The following is a 14,961-nucleotide window of genomic DNA, read 5'->3' as shown; positions in this document are numbered from 1 at the left end:
GCAGCCAGGGCAGATAATCATGTGCCATGCCCAGCGCTGTGACAGCCCCTCCTGTCTGGGGCGCGTGGGGTTATTGGGGTTATTCATTAATTCCAGGGGGGGAGGGAGGCAGTTCATTGTGGGTTTGATTGATTGGGGAGTTTGTCGAGTTTAAGTGCCCAGGGCTCTGGGGAGCCCCTTCTTGGAGAGAATAAAGACACCAAGGACATGTTACTGGGGTTCTGTTCCCTGCGGCAGACAAAAGGCCCCCGGGCCTGACTCTCACCTGGGCTCCACAGACAGCCCAGCAAACCACATGGAGCCATTTTCTGGGAGATGGTCCCCAGAGAGCTCTCAGCTTCTCAGCCAGCCCCACCCCACTAGGGTGACCAGATGTCCCGATTTTATAGGGACAGTCCTGATTTTGGGGTCTTTTTCTTATATAGGCACCTATTACCCCCCACCACCTGTCCCGATTTTTCACACTTGCTGTCTGGTCACCCTACGCCCCACTCCCCCCATTGGGGCTGGCATGGGTGAGAATATGCAGCGTGAGAGGACAGATTGGAAAGAGAACAGGCCACAAGGAAACAAATACAGATAAATACTGGTGTGTCGAAGCGAGACAGGCCTGACAGAGCGGGGGGAGCAGCCAGAGGGCACTGTGTCCCTGTGCGATCCCCGGGATGGGGCTGGGAGCCGGGACCCTGGTGCAGGGATCCATTGGGGGAGTTGTGTCCCTCTGCAATCCCCGGGATGGGGCCAGGAGCCTGGTGTAAGGGATCCATCAGGGGAGTTGTGTCCCTCTGCAATCCCCGGGATGGGGCTGGGAGCCAGGAAAACTGGTGCGGGGGAGCAAAGTAACAGCTATTTTATTCAAGTTATATGAAAATGCTCACTTTTTGGAGGGTTTCCAGCAGGCACAGACCGTCACCAAGGTGACGAGGAGGAAAATGCCCCCAGTGGAGAGGATTATGTAGAGGGAGCTCCTTCCTAGGAGAGAGAAGGGAGAGGAATTACCGCTCACACCCACAGCGGCTGCCGTGTCACTGCCTCAGCCGTTACAAAGCCCATTCTGCTCTCTGCAGATAATACAAGGAGCAACCCAGCGTCAGTCTGCCCTCAGCAATGCTCAGCTCGGGGTCACACTGACACCCTGCCAGGGTTCCCACTGATGGAGGAGAACCCAAACAGCTCAGGAGATGAGCACAATCCTCTGTACCTTTCAGTTCCAACACACACAGCTGGGGAGAGCTGGAGGAGATCTGGACCAGCCTCTCTGGGCCCCTAGCATAAGGCAAATGAAGCAGAAAGAGACAATTTGCCCCTCTTCCAAGCCTCCAGCCTGACCCCCAGGAGCCAGTTAAGTGCCCTGCTTTATTACTTCCCAGGTGTTTGTCAAACACCATACCCGGCATGGGTGCTGCAGAGGCAGTGAATGTCAGCGACTAGCAGAGAATGTTTGCTGGCCCTGGGTCTTGGACACATTGGAACTTCAGTGCCTCGGTTGGGTGGGGTCTGTGTCAGTGAGACTCAGACCTCAGGGGTTCAGGAGCCAAATTAGTGTCAACATTACCCAAAAGAGCCACAGTTAACAGTGAATTCATTGTGTCATTTACTATAGTACTATTCGTATTAAACAGCATGACGGGAAAATTTAGTTTATATTGTGACGGGGCAAGGCCACATGGCTATAGTAAAGTAGTGGGAGACAGATATATTAGCCACAGGGTAAACAAATCCCTGTTACCAGGATAAACAAATGGCAGCTTCTCCAGGTCAATTAAGACACCTGCGGCCAATTAAGAACTTTCCAGAAGGCAGGGAGGACAGCTAGGTTGATTGGGACACCTGAAACCAATCAGGGGCTGGCTGAAACTAGTTAAAAACCTTCCACTTAGTTAGGTGGGGGCATGTGTCAGGAGCTGTAGGAGGAAGCCGCGCTGTTGGAGAGAATGAGCAATATAAACCATATCAGGCACAAGGAAGGAGGCCCTGAGGTAAGGATGAAGTGGATATTGAGGAATTTGGGGGCTACTGTGGGGAAGTGGCCTAGGGTATTGTATGCGTCCTGTTTCTAAAAAGTCAGCTATTATAGCTGATACTATTAGGGTCCCTGGGCTGGAGCCTGGAGTACAGGGCAGGCCCGGGCTCTCCCCTTTGCCCCCCGCGATTAATCACTGAGACTGGGAGACAACAGAGACTGTGCAAGGGAGGATAGCTTCTCCTCACCTCCCTTGCTGGCTTATGATGAAAATGGCTCAGTAGGCTGTGACCCCTGCCTCTAGAGAGAGAAGGGCTACGTGGAGGGTCACAGCGAACCTCTGAGGCTAGCGAAATCCGCCAGGAAACGCAGGACCCATGGAGATAAGGACAGAGCTTTGTCACTATCTATATATAAATATAATAAAAATATATATAAAAAATAGGGCTGTCAAGTGATTAAAAAAATTAATCGCAATTAATCATGCGATTAATCACGCTATTAAACAATAATAGAATACCATTTATTTTAATATTTTTGGATGTTTTCTACATTTTCAAATATATTGATTTCAATTACAATATAGAATACAAAGTGTACAGTGCTTACTTCATATTCATTACAAATATTTGCACTGTAAAAAGAAAATAAATAGTATTTTTCAATTCACCTAATACAAGCACTGTACTGCAATCTCATTATCATGAAAGTTGAACTTACAAATGTAGAATTATGTACAAAAAATAACTGCACTCAAAAATTAAACAATGTAAAACTTTAGAGCCTACAAGTCCACTCAGTCCTACTTCTTGTTCAGCCAATCGCTCAGACAAATAAGTTTGTTTACATTTGCAGGAGATAATGCTTAGAGTTGCCAGGAGTCCAGTTTTCAATCGGAACGCCCAGCTGAAAAGGGACCCTGGTGACTCTAGTCAGCACAGCTGATTAAGCCGCTAAAAGCCCTGGCTCTTCCTCCACAGCCTTCCTCCGGGGCGCTGACACCGGGGCCCAACCAGGGACTGCACCTGGGGTCTCTGCATAGAAGATCCCCGTGTAACCAGGATCCATCATCCCCTAGTTCTCTCGGTTCTCCACTCTTCGGGCAATAGTTTCACAGTCCTTGCCCAGCCCCTTGTATCAGGGGAGGACCGCATGTACTCACATTCTCCACCACCGTTGTAATGATTCACCGGCGCAGCAGATCCTGCTGGTTTCCTGGGAATTAGCTCTTTTTCCAGCTCCGGAGTGCCCTCTGCAGGCCGGTGTCCCGCTTGCCACTGGCTCCCGTGTCCCTCCCGCACCCCGGTGCCCTTTACCCAGGGGTTCTGCCCACTGCAGCAACCCCCAATCTGGGTTTCCCCACTCGGGGAACTCCCAACCCCCTATCCCCAGCTCACCTCAGTATCAGGCTACTGCCAGTCACCGTCTAGCCCCTGTTCACTGGGGCAGACTGCAGTGTACAAGCCACTCATCACAGGCAAGGGGGGTTTGGACCTGCTGCCTTGGCCTACCCCTGGGCTGCCCTCTGCAACCCCAGTAGCCTTCTGGGCCTTTAACAAGGCCTGCAGCCTGGGGGGTTTCCAGGTCGGCGCTCCTCTGGCCTTCCCTCTGCTCTGCTCTGCGTACCCTGTGAGCTCCTAAGCAGCCAGGCTCTTCCCTCTCTAGAGGCAGAGAGAGACTGACTGCTCCTGGCCCACTGCCCTCTTATAAGGGCCAGCTGGGCCCTAATTGGGGCATGGCCCCAGCTGAGGCTGCTTCCCCAGTCAGTCTTGGAGCTGCTTGCCCCAGCCACAGCCCTCTCCCGGGCTGTTGTCAACCACTCTGGGCACGAGTGGGGTGACTACCCCGGTACAATGCCCCTTCATGCTTTGGCCACCATTCCAGAGGACATGCTTCCATGCTGATGACCCTCATTAAAAAATAATGTGTTAACTAAATTTATAAGAGGGCAGTGGGGCAGAAGCAATCAGTCTCTCTCCGCCTCTAGAGAGAGAAGGGGTTGGCTGCATAGGAGCTCACAGGGTACCTAGAGTGGAGCATGGCTGGGGGAAGGCCAGAGGAGCTGGGGAGCTCCGGCCTGGAAACCCCCCAGGCTGCAGGCCTTGTTAAAGGCCCAGAAGGGTACTGGGGTTGCAAAGGGCAGCCTAGGGGTAGGCCAAGGCAGCAGGTCCAAACCCCCCTTTCCTGTGATGAGTGGCTTGTACACTGCAGTCTGCTCCAGTGAACAGGGGCTAGATGGTTACTGGCAGTAGCCGGATACTGAGGTGAGGTGAGGGTTGGGGGTTCCCCTGAGTGGGGAAACCCAGATTGGGGGTTGCTGCAGTGGGCAGAACCCCTGGGTAAAGGGCACCGGGGTCCTGGAGGGACACGGGGGCCAGTGGCAAGTGGGACACCGGCCTGCAGAGGGCGCTGGAAAAAGAGCTAATTCCCAGGAAACCAGCAGGAGGCGCCACAGGGGTGAGTCTCGCTCTGCTACAGGCATATGAATGTTTAGTATATCTGGCACAAAAATATCTTGCAACGCCAGCTACAAAAGTGCCATGTGAATGCCTGTTCTCACATTGTAAATAAGAAGTGGGCAGCATTATCTCCTGTAAATGTAAACAAACTTGTTTGTCTTAGTGACTGGCTGAACAAGCAATAGGACTGAGTGGACTTGTAGGCTCTGAAGTTTTACATTGTTTTGTTTTTGAGTGCAGTTATATAACAAAAAATCTACATTTGTAAGTTGCACTTTCACAATAAAGAGATTGCACTACAGTACTTGTATGAGGAGAATTGAAAAATACGGGTATCTTTTTTTACAGTGAAATATTTGTAATAAAAAATTATAATATAAAGTGAGCACTGTGCACTTTGTATTCTGTGTTGTATTTGAAAATGTAGAAAAACATCCAAAATATTTAATAAATGTCAATTGGTATTCTATTGTTTAACAGTGCGATTAAAACTGCGATTAACCGTGATTAATTTTTTTAAGTTAATCATGTGAGTTAACTGCAATTAATCAACAGCCCTAGAAATAATATGTATATATTATTCTCACAGCAAAATGACTGACCAAGTATTATTTTATCAACTACAATTGGCTAATCACATAGTAAAAGCATCCTGACTGGTTAATAGTTTAGATTGGTTAATAATTAAATCACAGTGTTTTAATAACGTGTGCTGCAAAGAGCCGCAGGAGACACGTTAAAGAGCCCCTACCGGCTTCCGAGCCACAGTCTGAGTATCACTGGCCTATGTGCTCTAGCCTCAACGCCTTTGACTCAGAAATGGGCTCTGTGCAGAATTGCCCATGCTGCACTGTCGCTCCTGCTCCTGGCAGGGCTAATCTGCTGGGTGGCAGAATATGGCCCATGTTCATGCTGTTTCCAGTGGTGCTGGGTGCTCCTGGTTTGGTGGGTGCCCAGCTGAGCTCTGGGCCAGATGGTGGCCTCAGGACATGGTGATTTTGTTTTGCTCTGTAGAAGCCGTGTTGCCAACAGATTACAAGGCCTTCTGGCCAATGCTCTGTGCATATGGACACTCACTGTAACACATGGCTACAGTCTGGGACTGGTGTCTGACAGACTGAAGCCCCTGGGTTCACCCAGCACCTCAAGCCAGGCCTCTCCCTCCACCCCCACCAACCAGCTTGTGCCTCGCTCTCAGGAAGAGAGTGCAGAACAACTGGCCTTGCAGTGTGACCAGGGCCCCTTGCTGAGAATCACCTGCCTCCAGCCCCCTCTGGGTTACAGCAGGGGCTGAGAGTTTGAGCTGCTTATTGTGCAGGAACATCACTGAATGGCTCAGACTCAGCACTGAGGAGAGGGAGGTAAGATCAGTGGAGCAGCTCCCAGCCATCTGAATTCAGGCCAGGCTGCGTGGAGGCAGTGCCTACTCAGGGTGGCTCATCTGTTCCATGGCTGCTCTGAGAGCTCCAGCCAGTTGATGGGTTTCCTCTTTTTCTGCTTCTGTGACGAAACATCCCATCCTGTACTCAGCCCCACGTGAGCTCACCTCCAGGCCATGGGGCAGGGACTGAAAGGTGAGGGATATGCAGACTTCGCTCTGAGCAATGCATGCTGGGAGTTAGCTTTTGCAGAGTTATAAACTGTTGTGAAAACAGCTTGCTCATAAAAATGTTCCCAGAGTTAGTTACCATGTTTGTAATGTTCCAGGTTCTCGGAGGGCAGAGTAGGACAGTAACCCTAGCCATCATGTTGAGACAGGCTGAGAGGACAAGACTACAGAGCTCAGCTGGGCAAACTTTAAAAAAAAAAAAAGTTTATTCACTGAAAAACGCAGTTTTCGTAAACCCAAATCTGATGTGAATTCACTGACTCATTCTGGCCAAAAATCTTTTTTGGGGGGGCTAGAGCAGGGGAGGGCAAACTATGGCCTACGGGCTGGATCCAGCCCATCAGGGCTTTCAATCCAGCCAATGGGATTGCCAGCCCCATAGCCCCGCTGCGCTAAGGCAGGCTCCCTGTCTGCCCTGGCCCCATGCCACTCCTAGAAGCGGCAGGCACCATGGCCCTGTGGCCCCTGGAGGAGGGGAGCAGAGGGCTCCGTGCACTGTCCTCGCCTGTAGGTGCAGCTCCCATTGGCCGGGAACAGGGAACCGCAGCCAATGGGAGCTTTGGGGGTAGTACCCGCAGGTGAGGGCAGCATGCGGCAGAGGTGCCTGCCCCACCCCACTCCCAGGAGCCACTGCCGGAAACGCTGGCCACTTCCGCGAGCGGCGCGGGGCCAGGGCAGGCAGGGAGCCTGCCTTACCCCCACTGCGCACCGCTGCCACCCTAGTGCTGCTCGAGGTAAGCGGTGCTGGGCCGGAGCCCATATCCCGAACCCCTTCTGCACTCCGCACCCTAACGGCTGGGCTCTGGGGCTCTCACATGGGCCTGTTGAAGGTGTTCCACTTAGTATAAATAACTAAACAGCCAATCGAGCATCTCACCTCCCAGGTGAGTGCCCTAAACACCAGACCATAAAGTCATTTATTCTCTCACTCTTTCTGGCCCAGTGACTAGTTCAAATGAAAAGTTTCTTTGGCTCCAAAGCAGACTTTGCCAATTCACCAAAAACTTCAGAAGTTTTTGGATTTGGTTTGGGTTGAACCACTTTTTTTTTAAAAAAAATATTTTTTGGAACTGCCAGTGAACCGAAAAATCAATTATTTGCCCAGCTCTGCTACAGAGGATCTGCTCATCTGCCTATCTCAGTGATCACTTACTGGGTGTCCACTTGGAGGCACCAAAGGCCTGATTTCCATTAGTACCTACAGGAAATATCGATTTCAGCTGAGGATGGACTGCTCAGCTCCTCTGCACGTGTTATAAAATTTGGGCATCAAGTTTCGGCACAAGTGTTACCACGAATGTAACAGAGGATGAACTTCCCTCCTAGCCCCTTCTCTCCCCCCCCCCCCCGCCCACAAGGGGGGACTTTCACTGTTGCCAACTCTCACAATTTTATCTTGATAACTGATGATCATTTATTGTGATAATTGGTGCACGTCTTTGCAATAACCACAGTCTTGTAGCAGATAAGCCTGATACCAATTGGAATGAAAAACAATATCCGTGAAGGAGTAATGCCATTTGGTGTTGCTGATTTGCAGCTAATTCTTCATTGAGCAAAGGCTAGGGGAGAAAACCCTGAACTAAATCCACTGCAGAGACAGTGGCAGGTGGTTGGCACTGCAATTCAACTTTGCCCACTGGCGTTTCCTGCAGCTGTGCTGGTTTCCAAATATCTTGGTCTTCCAAGCCTTTGGGCACAGTCAGTGCTGCCAAGAGGAGGACTTTGATCCTAAGGCACACCTCTCTCTGCCGAAGCATCCACACTGAACGTTCAGGTAGAATGGTCACCCTCTTCAGACTTGCTTGTTGGAATGTGAGGACCCTGTGCTCTGCTATGCTAAATGATCTAGAGGAGGCCAATGACCCTAGGAAGTCTGCCATCGATGTAGACCGTCTCTCTGAAACCAGACTAACTGACAGGCTCTCTGCACCAGAGACATTACACTTTCTTCTGGCACAGAAAAAGCAAACAACAACACCATAAACATGGGGTGGGTTTTGCAGGCAGAAACTCAGTAGTATCCATGGTTGAATGTCCCATTGCAACATCAGAATGCATCGTACCACACAGAATATCTACCACAGGAGGCTTTGCCAACATCATTAGTATATCTGCTCCATCACTCTCCAGCTCTGAAGAGGACTTGTTCTATCAGCAACTCGACAGTGCCATCAGCAAGCTACAACCGGGCAAGCAACTCTGTCTACTGGGAGACTTCAACACCAGAGTCAGCTCAGGTCACAAGACGTGGCTGCTATGCACTGGCCACCATGGAGTGGGAAAAATGAACAACAATGGGCAAAGGCTGGAGCTCTGCACCTCCAAGGACTGAGCATGACCAACACCTACTTCCCAGGCAGTCTCTTGCTGGACCGTCTTGTGGAGACACCCCAGATGTGGATGCTGGCACTGACTGAATGTAATTGTCACCTACAGAAAACCTCTACAGGATGTTCTCCATACTCGCAGTTTTCACAGTGTGTGGCAAAATATGGCTTTCACTACAGAAATTCCATCATACCCAACAAAACTGTTGCCCATGTATTAACACCAACAACACAAAAGATCAAGGAAGAGGTCTCCAATTCACTACAAATCTCCTGGAAGCTATGTCATCAGTTGCACTTCTCCTGAATGCTGATGCAGTATGAATACACGCCGAACGAATATACATATAACTGCAACCTTCGCTTTTGGGAAAAAGACTGTACAAGATAAAGACTGCTTTGCAGCATATTCTGAAGAAATGCTTCAGTTACACTGCTCTACAGCCAAAATGCTTCTGAAATAAATGTAGTCAAACTTTACTAATTCTGGGTCACCGAGAACGAAAATGATGCTTAAAATTGTTGATTTGCTCTAGTTTTCAAGATATGCTATTGGGTCAGTATATATGACCCTTGACTTGGGAATGGTGGAGGATAAGTGAGTTATAAAGGGAAGGGATCTCAATTTAAACCAGAAATGACTAAAATACATCTTTGACTGGCTCTATGAATAAATCTATGACTGGGTTTGGACAGTACTTGCTTTTTAGGCAAAACAATGAATGATGCAATCTGAGGCTAGGTCTACACTACCCGCCTGACTCGGCGGGTAGAAATCGACCTCTCGGGGATCGATTTGTCGCGTCCCAACGGGACGCGACAATCGATCCCCGAATCGGCGCTCTTACTCCACCAGCGGAGGTGGGAGTAAGCGCCGCCGACAGAAAGCCGCAGAAGTCGATTTTGCCGCCGTCCTCACAGCGGGGTAAGTCGGCTGCGATACGTCGAATTCAGCTACGCTATTCACGTAGCTGAATTTGCGTATCTTAAATCGACTCCCCCCTGTAGTGTAGATGTACCCTGAAGCTGGTATTGCGTCATACATGATATGAATTGCATCATGTTATTCCTAGAAGTCATGGATGATGCAATCATAACGAAGCTTACATCACTCTGCTGAACAAATTGCCCTATATCAGCTCTAGAAATCATACAGTGTCGTGCTCTCTTATTTGTCAGTGTTTGATTTTGCAAAGGGACACATTTCTGTTTAGCCAAAGTGAGCAGAGATGCCTCGTACTTGTGGGAACAGTGCAGATAACTTCTGCTATGTTTGTGGTGAAGTGACTTTTGCATCACAAAAGTGCAGTATAACCACTATGGTTAAGAAAGCCTATCACCTTTATTTTAGTTGCAAAATTGGAAATCAGGACAAGAGGTGGGCCCCACACATATGCTGCCACACTTGTGCAACAAATCTTCGCCAGTGGTTGAACAGGAAAAGGAAATCTATGCCTTTTGCAGTGCCAATGATTTGGAGAGAGCCAACAGATCATACCAGCAATTGTTACTTCTGAATGGTGCCTCCAGTTGGGAAAGGTGTGTCAAAGAAGAAAAAGTGGACTGTGCATTATCCAAACATTCCATCAGTTATACGCCCTGTACCCCATGGAGAAGGACTGCCGGTTCCTGATGCACCAGAATTATTCTCACTTGAGTCAGACGACGAAGAGGATGAAACTTCTGGTCCTGAACCATCAATGTCACAGGACCCACATTATCTCCCATCCTCCTCCTCTGAACCACACCTCATAACACAAGGTGAACTGAATGACCTTGTCGGGGATTTGGAACTACCCAAGAGTAAGGCAGAGCTGTTGGGCTCCAGACTACAGCAGTGGAATCTTCTGGTAGGTGTTGTTAGGGTTTCCATGTTCCGTGATCGTTAAAAGGATCTTGTCACATTCTTCTTCATGGAAGGTGATCTTGTAGCCTGCAACAACATCGATGGTGTGATGGCAGCCCTCAACATCGTTCACGATCCAGATGAGTGGAGACTGTTCATTGATTCATCGAAGACAAGTCTTAAAGCTGTTTTACTGCATAATGGCAATGTTTTGCCATCAATTCCAGTTGGTCATGCAGTCCATATGAAGGAAACCTATGACAACATGAAACAACTTTTGAGGTGCATAAACTATGACCAACATCAGTGGCAGCTTTGTGGTGATTTGAAGGTTGTTGCTCTCTTGCTTGGTCTGCAGACTGGATACACAAAGTACTGCTGTTTTCTCTGCGAATGGGATAGTCATGCAAGAGATTCCCACTACATCAAGAAAGATTGGCCACTCCGACAGTCATTGGCGCCTGGGAGGAAAAGTGTTCGGCATCCACCACTTGTTGAATCAAGGAAGATTTTGTTACCACCCTTACACATCAAGCTGGGTCTGAAGAAGAACTTTGTCAAGGCCATTGACAAAACACAAGCAGCTTTCAAGTACCTCCCTGGAAAATTTCCAAGGTTAAGTGAAGCTAAGATAAAGGAAGGTGTCTTTGTTGGTCCTCAGATTCGTGAACTTCTTTGAGATGATGCATTTGACCATGCACTGCGTGGCAAGGAAAAGACGGCATGGAAAGCCTTCCAGTTAGTGGCAATAAATTTTCTCAGAAACAACAAGGCAGACAACTACAGGTTGTTGGTGGAAAACCTCCTCAAGGCATACAAAAGCCTTGGTTGCAACCTGTCACTAAAGATACATTTTTTGTACTCTCATCGAGATTTTTTTCCACCGAACTGCGGAGCAGTGAGCGACGAGCACGGCGAGTGATTTCACCAGGACATTGCAACAATGGAGAAACGCTATCAGGGCAAATGGAGCCCATCAATGCTTGCAGACTATTGCTGGACAGTGTCAAGAGATGCTCCATTTAATGAATACAAGAGACAAGCCAAGAAGCGCCGAGTAGACACTGAATAGGACTAAACTATGTACATAATAGTTTTTTGCCTTTTTGTTTCATAATAAATTTTATTTATATAACCCTTTTGCTGATTTTTAAAGTGTTACATAAACAGGACAGGTGAAATATTATCATGTAAAGCAACCATAAACACATGAAAAGACCTAGGTCTACAATTTATGATTAAAACTCTACAATCTACACAATATACATAGACATAGAACATAAAAACTTAAATATCTTAGAAACAGTAGCCAATCAGTTGTTTTAATTGTCATATTTGAATTCAGCACATCAAAATATATAATAAATAGCACATTTTATCTCTGAAGCAGATGACTTCTCAAAAATTGTAGACCAGTGTTATTGAATCAAAGTGCACAGCATATCTGCACCACAACATGAACTCCTCTCCTGAGACATGGGCTAACTGCAGAGTGGCCAAAGCACAATGCAATGAACAGCAAGGCAATGTGCTAAATCATACTGGCTCGATCTGTGTGAGAAGACACCTCTTAGATCTCCAATCTCAATGGATGCTTGTATGTATGATGCAATCAAGAAAGCATAGGTCCGTCAGCCAAAAAAGACTGCCTCGTTCAAATCTCTTAATGGAGACATCATATTGACGGAAGCAAACAGATGCAGTGATGGGTTGAACGCTATCACGAAATCGATTCATGTGAAACCACAGTTTCTGAAGCAGCACTAAATGCAATCCTCAAGCTTCAGACCATCCAACAACTTGATACAGAACCATTTAAAAATGAGCTAGTACATGTAATCAGCTTCCTAGCAGCAGGAAAGGCTGCAGAAAGAGATGGAATTCCAGCTGAAGTACTGAAACAAGGGCAGGTTGTGTTGAAACATCCATACAATGTCTTACTTGGCTACTGGAGGCAAGGAGGGGCACCACAAGACACAAAGGATGCCAACATCATAACACTGTATAAAACCAAAGGAGATTGCAGTGATTGCCACCACTACCGAGGAATTTCTCTCCTCACTGTTGCTGGCAAGGCATTTGCATAGGTCATTCTCAAAACATAAGTTCTGGCTGAACATACATATTCACAATCAGTGCAGCTTCCATGATGATAGATCTACTATCAACATGGTCTTCACACTAAGGCAGCTGCAAGAAAAGCATCAGGAACAAGGAAAACCTCTTTAAGTTGCCTTCCTAGATCTTACCTGGTTAGCAGAACAGGCCTTTTTCAACTGCTAGAGAACTGGTTGCCCCCCTGTCCTTCTCAGTCAGATTCAATTCTTCCATGAAGGCTATAGTCTAGTATTATGGTGATCAATCTGACAGATCAGAACCGTGCTGCGGTTTCACACAGGTATGTGTTTTGGCACAACACTCTTCGGTCTATTCTGTCTGCTACTTCGTCATGCTTTCTCCTCTCCATACAAGCTCACATGGAAAAAGCTCTTCAATATTGCACATCTAAGAGCAAACAACAAAGTCCAACACCTGCTGATAAGAGAATTTCTTTTTGCCAACAATGCAGAACTCATCACACACAGTGAAGTGGTGCTGTTGCAACTCCAACAGCTTTTCGCTAGCTTGTCATACATCTGTCTAAAGAAGACAATGAATATGGCACAAGGTGTGTTGATTGCACCAGAAGTTTCAATAGCTAACACTACGCTAAAAGTTGTGCACAGGTTCTGCTATCTAGGATCAACTGTGTCAGATAACTTATCTCAAGATGAAGAGTTTAAATCTCACATCAGAAAGGCAGGTCCTATATTTGGCCAACTGACTAAGTGTGTGTGTGTTAACAGGAAACTAACACTGAACACCAAGGTATGAGTTTACCGGATGTGTGTTTCGAGCATGCTGCTGTATGGTGGCAAGACCTGGACCTCCTACAATGGGCATAAAGAAGACTAAACACCTTCCACACCTATTGTCCACACTGTGCTCTAAATATCAAATGGGAAAGCAGAGTTCCTGACACCAAAGTAAAGCAAAATTGCCAAGTGTAATCACTAATCTCAAATACAGACATCTCCGTTGCCTTGGTCTTCTGCATCAGATGGAGGATGGACCCATTCCAAAGCATCTCCTGTATGGAGAACTTGTGGATGCTGCAAGGCTACTGGGCCGACCTAGCTTGATGTTCAAGGACATTTGCAAGAGGGACTTGAAAACTTTCAAGATCTACACTGCAAGCTGGGAAGATACAGCTAACAGGTCTCCCTGCAGCACTAAGCTATGCCAGGGAGTCAAATAGGCTGAAGAGAGGTGTTTGAGAGAGAGAGAGGAAAGTGAAGAGAGCAAAGAGGAAAGCATAGCAGGCCTCAAGGAGAACCGTTGTCACTGTTTTGATGTTCTTCTTAAAGCCCTAGCTCCTGGAGTCATGTGATGACATGAGAATCTCAGCTCTCATTTTTAAATGAGTACGTATCTAGCTCACTCAAGCTTACTTTCTAGCTTACAGAAGGCCAAGGAAAAGAACCCAATACATATATTTTTTTAAATCTCATGATTGTTTGAGCCCAGCTCATGATTTTTGAATGTTTGAGGTTGGCAATGCTGCATTTTTAACATCACGAGTGGAAAAGATTCCTCTCCTGGTGGGTGAGATGCCAGATGAGCAGCACAGGGGTCGGTGCAAGGTTATTGTTGTGTATTTGGTTGTCACTGTAACAGAACCTTGTGTTGCTATGGCAACTGAGTTAGATTATTAGGGGATAGCCCAGCCAGCTTTGGCTGGCTGTTGGTTAGTTCTGAGTGTGGAAATAAATGGCTGCTACAAGATTTACAGCTCTCTGTGTCTCCAGTGATTTCTTCCTAAAACTGTTGCCCCCAAGGATATAACATGGCAACGAGGATGGGATGTCTGTGCTGCCCCAGCAACAGAAGGAAATAGAAGTTAAGGTACAAAACAAACAAACAAACAAAAAAAAACCTTGTTTGCTGCTGGAAGGGGGTGAGAACTGGCTTGTTTGCACTGACTGTGCAAACTGGAACTAAAACCATGGCTACACTTACAGGGACTCTGGAAACTTTTGAGGAGACTATAGTGCAATGGCGTATATATATACTGAGTGTTTTGAGCTTTTTGTTATTGCAAATGACATTACAGAAGAGAAGAAGGTGCCAATATTCTTAAGTGTTGTAGGGGCTAAGACCTACTCCCTGCTACGCAGCTTATTACACCCTGTTAAGACAGAGACTAAATCTTACAGTGACATTGTGGAAATCCTGGGGTCCCATTTTTCTCCAAAACCACTGGTAATTGCTGAATGATCTAGGTTCCACAAAAGAGACCAGAAAGATGACGAAACAGATGTACAATTTGTAGCAACTTTGAGGAAGCTTGCAGAACACTGTGAATTTAAGGAGATGTTAAATGATGCCCTACGTGACAGGCTAGTGTGTGGCCTGCACAGTGAAGCTATACCAAAGCGCCTATTGACAGAGGCTCAGTTTACCTTACAGAAGGCTGTTGACATTGCTGTCTCCATGGAACTGGCTACAATGGAGGCACAATCCATCAGTGCATCCCCTAGGGTGCATAAGGTGTCACAAGAACCTACCCACAAAACTGTGGGGAGTCAGGAATGTTACCGCTGTGGTAAGCGTCAGAATGCTGGTGTAAGGACCTGGTGTGTTGACACTGTGGCAAAAAGGGATCTGGGAAGTATGAAGGGAATCACTGTGACATTGAACATTAAACCTGACAG

The 14,961-nt window shown here is 47.3% G+C and overlaps 1 protein-coding gene across 2 annotated transcripts in view; it reads right to left on the bottom strand.

Annotated features, from left to right (window-relative positions):
- The window catches only part of HEPACAM (hepatic and glial cell adhesion molecule), a 92,898-nt gene that overhangs the window by 9,719 nt on the left and 68,218 nt on the right, over nucleotides 1–14,961 (bottom strand). For both annotated transcript variants that reach the window (XM_034754619.1, XM_034754620.1), the window contains exon 5: nucleotides 879–972. In XM_034754619.1, coding sequence (XP_034610510.1) covers nucleotides 879–972 — 94 coding nt within the window. The remainder of the gene's footprint in view (nucleotides 1–878; nucleotides 973–14,961) is intronic.

This window comes from Trachemys scripta, chromosome 21 (genome assembly GCF_013100865.1).
Source record: "Trachemys scripta elegans isolate TJP31775 chromosome 21, CAS_Tse_1.0, whole genome shotgun sequence".
Taxonomy (NCBI): Eukaryota; Metazoa; Chordata; order Testudines; family Emydidae; genus Trachemys; species Trachemys scripta.
The sequence above is the reverse complement of the archived record's forward strand: the minus strand, read 5'-3'. Positions and strand labels throughout refer to the sequence as shown.